Source organism: Oratosquilla oratoria, chromosome 35 (genome assembly GCF_046742065.1).
Source record: "Oratosquilla oratoria isolate Oo_2021 chromosome 35, ASM4674206v1, whole genome shotgun sequence".
Taxonomy (NCBI): Eukaryota; Metazoa; Arthropoda; class Malacostraca; order Stomatopoda; family Squillidae; genus Oratosquilla; species Oratosquilla oratoria.
The window spans coordinates 32557021-32567020 of NC_134811.1; the positions used below are offsets into that span (position 1 = coordinate 32557021).

A 10000-nucleotide genomic window follows, 5' to 3' on the forward strand; every position below is an offset into this window, starting at 1 on the left:
AATCCACAATTTCTGAATACAAAGTAGGTGGATTAATTATGACAGTTTGGAAATGAGTTTAATCGTGTTTGAAAACTAGCTTAACCCAGTATCTATCTCTCTTTTGTGTGGAACTCCATATATTGTACCCCTTTTAACACTAGACAACTTTATTAACTATAGAAGGAAGTCATGACAAGGAAGTTAGCGAGTTAACTAACTTCCGATCTTAACCTTCCTCCTTTCGCTTTACTAACTAGAGAAGGAAGCCAGGACAAGTAGGTTAGTGAGTTAACTAACTCCCGATCTTAATCTTCTTCCATTCGCTTTACTAGCTAGAGAAGGAAGCCAGGACAAGTAGGTTAGCGAGTCAACTAACTCGCGATCTTAACCTTCTTCCTTTCTCTTTATTAACTAGAGAAGGAAGTTACAAGGAATTCGTGAGTTAACTAACTCCCGATTTCGACCTTCTTCCTTTGGCTTTAATCCCCTTGACGACCTTAACCCAACTTAAGCGACTTCCCCTCTCGCACGATGATTAAAATCGCCTGGCGATGACCAGGATGAAACCGCTAATGAGCTCCCAAGGCCGAGTAATGGGTTTAAATTGGACGTGTTCAAGTTTAAGTAGAAAATAGTTAAGAACTGGTTTATCAGCTGATTGATTAACGAATGGAATAGACTTAGAGGGGGTTTACACGGTTCGTCGAACGCGGTTCGACAGACACGTGTTTAAAGTGATGTGTGAACGGGGTATTTGGTTGTCGAACAACGTGTTCGACAACCAAATACCCCGTTCACACGTTCACACATCACTTTAAACACGTGTCTGTCGAACCGCGTTCGACGAACCGTGACCGTGAAAACTCCCTCTTAGTAACCATGTAGTGAGCGCTGAAACTATCGGTTGTTTTAAGAGAAGGTTAGATAACTTTATGGATGGGGATGACAGGTGGTACGGGACATGGAACTACCTAGTGTAGGCCTTATGGTCTCTTGCAGTCTCCTCCATTCTTATATTCTTATGAATGAAATCGTCTATCGCCAGATTTCTATATTATGTAAAATGCGTCATTGTTGCTACAACTTACTTCCATTTAAACTCCAACGGAGAATTATCTGCATATGATTTATAGACAATATTTCACGGACTCTAATGACACCCCTACGGACCACAGGCACGTATCATTCTATTATGCTTTGAGACTTACAGTCATCAGAGAGATGCACTAAATATAGCTGACACAAAAAAACACCAGTTCCTTTGTATGTTCTGGCTGCCGCCAGGCGATTTTATTCAGCTAAGGAAACTCCAATTGCTCACACCTTTTCGTTCCAATGGTGAGATGTTTACATTTTATTCTGGTTAATTCTAAACTACTTTCTTTACCTTGGATCTCGATCGATCAAGAATGTCTTTTGACCTATGGACACAAAAGAAAAAGTAATACACACACGCACGCGCACGCACGCACACACACACACACACACACACACATATATATTATATATATAATACTAACAATATTAATAATAGTAAACAAATTAATGAAAATAAAAACAGATAAAATAAAATAACAAACAATTATATAAAACAAATATATAAAAAAATCCCAACTCCAATGTGTTAAGCCTCCTTTTCTCCTTGATTCATCCATCCCATTGATGACTCTCCGCCCCTTCCCGGGCTAAAGACCCTTAGGCTGTCACTCCATCTGTTCACTCCCTTCCCACCTCTCCCCCTTCCCCCTTCCTCCTTACGCTGAAACAAGGACCCTTCCCGACACACCCTTGGCCTCCATCTTCACACCCCTTCCCCCCTCCCCTTTCCCCTTCAAGCTTGTTTACATCGACGTTCATTTTTCTTCGCGACGTTTCCGAGTCCTTCTTCTACTTTCCCTGGCGGTGTTCTGGAGACTACTGCCAAAGGTTTCTGGTGGTGGTGATAGTAATAGTGGTGCGCAATATGTACGGTGATAGTACGTGGTCGTTTCAATAGTTTGCTAAATACAAGGGGGAGGGAGAAAACAAGCGTAGGGCCTACTATTCTGCCTTGCATGTTTCACGCGCATAAAACACACGGACGTACACATGCACGTACACACACTCACGCGCGCGTGCGGTGGTACCGTTCTCAACCGCTAACTCAGCGATCCGAATTCGAGTCCTGTCCAGGGCTGAAAATGACAGCGTTCCTGAACTTCGAGCAAGCAGGTAGAGTGTGAGTGTGAGTGTGTGTGTGTGTGTGTATTAATGACACCATTATCCCTAGATCAGGTCATATATGAACTCCGAGCTCTCATCCAGGAGGGTAATAGCTGTCGATCACGATTCCAAGACGTGATCCAAGACAGTTGTGGTGAGTCACACATGTCTCTCTTTCTCTTTCTCTCTCTCTCTCTCTCTCTCTCTCTCTCTCTCTCTCTCTCTCTCTCTCTCCACTGCTCCCTGCAACCAATTCGTGTCCTTGAACGAGTCCCTGACTTCAACTGACCTGATTATCTGAAGCTTCAAAAGTTTCAGGTTACGATCTCCAAGCTGATTCTGAAACAAGAAAAAAGAAACACTTCAAATTTATGTTTCAGCTTTTGTGTATAGATAGGTAAGGGTCGACCATACGAATTAATGAAGCAATAAATAAATAAATAAGTAAATTAATCAATTCATCAATTAATTATAGGCAAATATAGATATATGAAAAATAGGTAATAGTACATCAGAATAGATGAATAGGCGTTTAGCAAATAAAGCAAGTAGCTGGATTAACAAAACAAAAAATACACAAATGAAAACAAAAGAAAAACTAAAATATAAACAAAAGAAAAGTCTTTTCAGGAAAAAAAAAAATCTTATATCCAAAGAGTCATGAGACAATGCCCTTCCAAGAAAACATCGTTTCTCAATATCTCTTTCATCTTTGACCTAACCTAACCAGTTCAAGACAGCCCCCCTCTAATCCTCAAACAGTCGAGTAGAGGGAGGGGGAGATAAAGGGAGGTTGCTCTGGAATATTTCTTTTCTCCGGCCCATCAAATGAATAAATAAATAAATAAACTGTTAAATCGCCCATGAAATGGACAATGGAAATAGCAACTCATAAACCCGTTCCACGTAATGAAAACCTTTCAACTTCCCCTGCTTTGGGACATTTCTTTTCATAGGACCCTCCGACCCATTAAAAAAAAAAAACTGAACACTGTTTAAAAGCTCATGAAATAAACGCAGCAAATAGCAACTCATAAACCCGTTCCACGTAGCGAGAACCACTCAACATTCCCCACCCCCCACCCCAAGCAATATCCGCTCTTGTCTTCCGACCGTCTTATCCAGTCTTCTGGAAAGGTCTTCCAAGCTTCCTGGAAGGTTTGATCTCACTGGATTTCATTGTTTCCAATCAACTCTTCTGGTTACCCTAGACTCCCTAGAGGCTTTCCTTCCCCGATGCCTTGAAACCCTTACATACTTAATGACACTCCTTTTCACTCACGTTCTCTGGCAAACATAAATACACAAATAAATAACTCAATCAATTAATAAGGATAAGTAAAAAAAAAAAAAAAATATAAAAATATATATATATATATATATAATATATATATATATATACACATATATATAATATATATTATATATATATATATTATATATATATATTATACATATATATATTATATATATATTATATATATATATATATAAATATACATATAAATATATACATATAATATATATATATATATTATATATATATATATATATATACATATATATATACATATATATATATATATATATATATATATATTATATATATATATATATATATATATATATATATCAAGAGGTTTCTTTTACCATATACAGTAAGGGAGGTAGCCAATAAATGAAATAAATAAATACATGAAGAGACAAATCCATAATTAAATTTATATATGTCCCAAGAGGCTTTTTTCCCTTTATAAATGAAGTAGCCAATAAATGAATAAATATTATCTACCTATATATCAAGAGGCCTCTTTCTCCATACAAAGAAAGGGAGGTAGCCAAAAGATAGATAAAATAAATAAATAAATGAACAAATAAATACATAACTAGATATATCGATTTACCACGAGGCTTCTTCCACCTTATATGGGGGGTAGCCAATAAGTACACAAATAAATAAATAAATGAATTCTATCTGTATACCAAAGGCTTCGTCCCCTATATAAAGAAGTCAGCCAATAAATAAATGAATGCATAAATTTGTATATCAAAAGGCTTCCCCTTATAAGGGGGGAGTAGCCAGCCAGCCAAGGCATGCACCCAACTCCAATCCATCTCAGTTCCATACGTTAGTCATTTGTTTCCCTTTCACCTCAGCTCCTTGTGGATGAGAGAGAGAGGATATATGTTTAAAAATTATCCTTAAATGAATATAAACAAACAAATAAATAAATAAATAAATAAATAATAAATAAATAAACAAATATATAAGTAATGTAAAGTGGCTAATACGATGGATCTGAACTAATCCAAATAACTTCATAATACTAAAGAATGAGAGGGAAAAGAGGTAGAGAGGAGGGGAAAGGGGGAAGAGGGGAGGATGGAAGAGGATAGGAGGAGGTCAGAGGCTACTAAGGTGCTCTTAATTTTTCCCCACCCACTCCTCCCCGGGTTGGGACAATAATACAAAGGACAACAACCACTGGTGTACACCTGTCCTTGATATCCTATATCGTGAACTTTTCGAAGATCCACACTCTTTACTCATAATCCAGATGGGATACGTCTGAGACTTTCTTCTGGTTAGCACTGCGTGATCTTATCCAGCTGTAGGGAGAGGAGAGGAGTGTTGTTCCTACAGCCTCCTTCTCCTCCTCCTCCTCTTCCTCCTTCTGTTTTTCTTCCCCCTCATGGGGTCTGTACCGTTCAAGCCCCCCATATGTACGACCTTCGGATGAATGAAATCGTCTCAAATTAACCAGAATGAAATATTCAAATGACATCATTGCAGAGTAAGGGTTCGTCTCTTTCTGTCTCTTCCTCTTTTTCCTTGTCCCTCTTTTCTTCATTTATTCATTTATTTATTTATTTGTTTATTTATTTTGAGACTCCTCTCCCACTTTCCCTCCCATCAGTCTCAACCGAGATCAATATCCTCTAAACGGGTATTCGTTTCATTTATACACCAATAATCAAACAAATACCTCCTAAATAACATTGAAAAAATCACAAATATCCTGTACACTTCTTCACACTAATACCCTCTGCCACACTCAAACCAATATCCCCTACCCTAGTTACTTGCCACAGGAAAATATGCCATAGCTAAAGTAATATCCTACACTCTCGCTCTTTCATCACATATAAAAAAATCAATTAATATCCTACACTCGCATTTCCCCTTAATTAACATTAATCAATAATAACTCTAATAATATCCTCTACCCTAGGTATCTTTCCCGCTAAAATACACCAAAACTAATTTACATCAATATCCTCTACCCTCGTTATTTTCTTAATTACAATAGTTCCTATTTTCCACAAATATACTCCCCTCTCGCTAATTCCTTCATAATTATACACAAAGATAAGACTAATATCCTCCACCCTTATAATATACATTTATATCAATATATCTTTTTTTCCACTTCACAATAATACACATCACAGCTCCCATTCTCCTTCTTTCACATTTTCTTCTCGTTTTTATTTTCAATACTTCACCACTAAATCCCTCCACCTCTCATCTCCTTTTACCAACCCTTTCTTTCTCTCTCTTCCATATTCTGTCTCCCTCTCCCCCCTCCTTCTCTCTCTCTCTCTCCCACTCACTCTCTCTCTCTCTCCCAAAGGACCCTCAATCCACCCCGACCCCCTCTGCAGACCACCTTGACGTTTCCTGCCCCCCCCCTCCCGCCCCGCCCACCCTCGTCTGGCTTCCCGGATCCCACTTCCGGCGCGGTTGTCTCCATTCCCTTCCGTCCCGAGTGACATTTTTCTCTTTTCCTCTGGCTGGTGCCAGGTGATTCTATTCATCATCGTGGAACATCCTCAGCGGCTAAGTTTTTTTAGGAAGCGTGCGTGCGTGCGTGCGGGTGTGTGTGTGCGTTTGCGTGCGTATTTTACATATATATATATATATATATATATATATATATTATATATATGCAAAATAACCACAGGACAAGGGAAACTCGTAGACATTAAGTACTTCCGTATATTACATCTTCAGACTAAATGAAGATGTAATATACGAAAGTACTTACTGTCTACAAGTTTCTCTTCTCCTGGGGTTATTTTGCATTTTCGTATCACGGTGATGTGCTTGCTTGCATACATACATATATATATATATATATATATATATATATATATATATATATATATATATATATGTGTGTGTGTGTGTGTGTGTGTATTTATGTATGTATATATGTATATATAAAATATGTGTATAAGTGTGTGTGCGCGCGTATTTGTGTATGTGTGCATGCGCGCGCGCGCGCGCGTGTGTATGTGTGAGCGCGCGTTTGTGTTTGTTTGTGTGTGTGTGTATGTATTTATGTATGTATATATGTATATATAAAATATGTGTATAAGTGTGTGTGCGCGCGTATTTGTGTATGTGCATGCGCGCGCGCGCGCGCGCGTGTGTATGTGTGAGCGCGCGTTTGTGTTTGTTTGTGTGTGTGTGTGTGTGTAAGTGTGCGTGTGTGTGTGTGTGCGTGTGTGTGTGTATGTGTGTGTGTGTGTGTATGTGTGTGCGCGCGTGTTTGTGTTTGTGTGTGTTTGTGTCTGTGCATGTGTGTTTGTACGTGTGTGTGTGCAGTTATGTACGAAGGATGTTTGTGTAGGATTATATCATACGGAAGAGATTACATGTTGGGGAGAAAAAGAGGGAGGGAGGGGACGAAAGAAAGGGGGGGAGGAGTGTGGCACGCAGGAGCTTGATTTATAGCAGCAAGGGATGAGGATGGATCCCCCCTCCCCCCAGGGTGGGTGGGTGATGGGGGGATGAGGAAGGACACATGGGAGGACGTGTATGGGGGGATTTTTTCTTCCCCCCTTTTTCTCGTGGGTGCTGGTAGAGTCGGGTAACTTGGGAAGTGGGATTATATCAAGTCAAGGTGGATGTGAGTGAGGAGGAGGAAGAGGAGGATGAAGAGGAGGAGGAAGAGGAGGAAGAGGAGGAGGAGGAGGAGGAGGAGGAGGAGGAGGGTGGAGGAGACGGAAAGGGGTGGAAGTTGGGCGTTATGGAGTTCTGTTATGTGCTACGGAGGTATGTGCCTAAGGACCATGGTGACCGGATCTTTCAAGCAGAAATATATATGCTAGACATCAGCTGAAATTATGCTAGACATCATCTAAAATTATGCTAGACAGTCGAAATCATGCTGGACGTAATCTAAAAGTTATGCTAGACATCGGCTGAAATTTTGCTAGACATCAGCTGAAATTATGCTAGACATCAGTGAAATCATGCTAGATTGGCCAAAATATTACTACACCTTTTGCCCCTCTTAATACGTTCCGTTTCTGTTTTATCTTTTCATTAATATATTGTCTCTTGAGAAAACATGCTAAATTCAGCATAATTATGCTAGATCTGGTCACCCTGCTACGGACACGTCCACCCAAAGCTCACGAGTACTTGACCTAGCTGGACGAAAGAGTCCGCAAGTGTGATGTGGTGCTTCATACCTTCGCTACAGGAGACGGGATGCGCCTCAAGCACCCTATCCTAAAGTCGGTCACACGTTGGCAACATAAATTTGGACACACATTGGTTCTTGTTTGCATGTGGGTTCCTTACTTCATGTAACTAGACCCTACTTAACCTAACCTCACTTTACCCTCTTTCACACTTAAGGACATAATATTTGCGTCAATTAATTTGTCTTGGTTTAAGCTATAGCATTTTATTCGGTTTAGATAAACCCATTCTGTGTCCTCGTGGATTACAGGGGATTAAGCCATCTGAATAAATTCAACAAGTCAAACTTTATAAGCCCAATTCTAGCTATGTTAAGATGACATGCGGCCTCAAATCTTATGTTTACAAATTGTCCGGTTTTGTGGAAAATGACATCAAATTCCAGTATGACGAGATGACGACTTTCCCTGATTTCGGACACCGAACAGGGCGACGTGACGTCGTTCCTAAGCCCTACCTCCCTGTATGTGATCAGATTTTTTTTTTTTTTTCCAGGACACCATATTCCGCGCCAGAGTGGACGGTTTCGAACACAGCATGACCACATCGACAACATCAACGCCCTCCCCTCCCCCGCCCAATATTACACAACCCATTCAACACGTCGACGGATTTAGTATATTTTGTTCTGTTTTCCACAGGACGATTCAGTTCGTCTTAGGGTCTGACCCGGGGAGACTGGGTCTCGATCGAGATCGTCTTCCACCAAGGGAGGGTTGACCCTCAACTGAATAAGATGGCCTGGAGCCGTTTAGCACGAGCCAATGGTCCACGGGCGTCACTGTATTGAAGATGACTGGATGGATCGCACCGATCGTAGTCTCTGGTATTGTTAACCCTTTCAATTCGGTGACCCAATACACCTTCTTTCGAACCAAGCGGCAAATGATTTTAGTAACGTCACCATGGGTCACTTGGTCTGAATGAGGGTCTGAATCAGACCAAGGAGTCACCCCCTCGGATGACTAAAACTGTCCGGTGTTCTTCAATAACAAGAGTATGTGGAGGTCGCTCACGTATTGATGGTGTTGGACACCAAAGCCAAGGCCACAAAGAAACGTGTGGACAACAGAAGGTGTCCCACCGTGCCACTGATCCATCGTGAACCGGCTTAGGTCCAAGGGCTCAATCTCCAGGTGAATAAAATCGTCTGGTGACTGATTACGCCCCCCTCCTCTTCCTCCTCCAGAAGACTGACACCAGTAACTGGTTCTGGTGAACCGTAACCTCAAAGTTCCCCAGACCAGGGTGACTAGATTTAGCATATGCTAAATTTAACATAATTACGTAAAATTAAGCATACTGCTAAATCTAACGTTTTCCTATAAAATAACAGGAACCGAACGTGAGGAACTTTAGCGTTACCTGGCATAATTTCAGCCTCTGTCTAGCATATTCCCGTTTAAGTCACCTGGTCATCCCGCCCCAGACAAGTCAACCGGCACACCCAGGAGGACACTCTGCCCCGTGTTATGTTGTCAACCGACGCGACGCGGACGCCGCTGTCCCCATGCCGGAGAATAATAAAAACAGAAGAGTTCAGAAGCTTCGCCGATGGGAGTATGAAAACAGACAGGACACTTGGGGGTCTCTCCACAGACGAGTCGAGGGAGTCTCCACAGACAACTCCAGAGGTCTTCACAGATATCCTTAGGGATCCCATCACACGCACCTAGTGGTTTTCACAGACTACTCTCGGGGTCTACACAGAACCCTAAGAGATCTCTACAAACACCTAAGGGATCTCCACAGACGAAACTAGGAGTCCTCACAGACTCTTCTCAACCACAGACGAGTCTAAGGGAAGGGTGTCTATACAGATGATTTCAGAGGTCTTCACAGACACCCTTCAGCCCCCGTCATACTTTCGCGACTGAGTTCGTTTGAGTAGAAACGACTTCGTTTACGATCTTTTATTTTTCGAATCTACAAATGTCAAATCACCTTTGCGTCATATATTGAGAAGCTGAATGACGAACTATGAAAAGTCAAACCTATACGATTGTTAGACACGTTATTTAACTGTCTTCGGGGAAGTATGGAATACTGTAAGCGAAGTCGTCTTCCAGCTTTTCAAACTCACAACATTTGACAAGAATCTTGAATGGGTGACGGGGCCTTCAGCGGTTCCATCAAACGCATCTAGTGGTCTTCACAGACTACTCTCAGGGTGTCCACAGACGCCTAAGGGATCTCCACAGACGTATCTTGGAGTCATCACAGATTCTTCTCAACAAAGGGGTGTATAGATCCACAGGGGTTTAGTAGAGAGGTGTAGTCATTGCAAGGTTTCGGCAAAATGGGGAGAAAGGGACGCGA

General features: G+C 41.1%; 1 protein-coding gene across 1 annotated transcript in view; it reads right to left on the reverse strand.

Annotated features, from left to right (window-relative positions):
• Positions 1-10000, reverse strand: part of LOC143018636 (uncharacterized) — an 838227-nt gene that overhangs the window by 142864 nt on the left and 685363 nt on the right. Inside the window, exon 5 of the mRNA XM_076174189.1 lies at positions 2474-2523. Coding sequence (XP_076030304.1) covers positions 2474-2523 — 50 coding nt within the window. The remainder of the gene's footprint in view (positions 1-2473; positions 2524-10000) is intronic.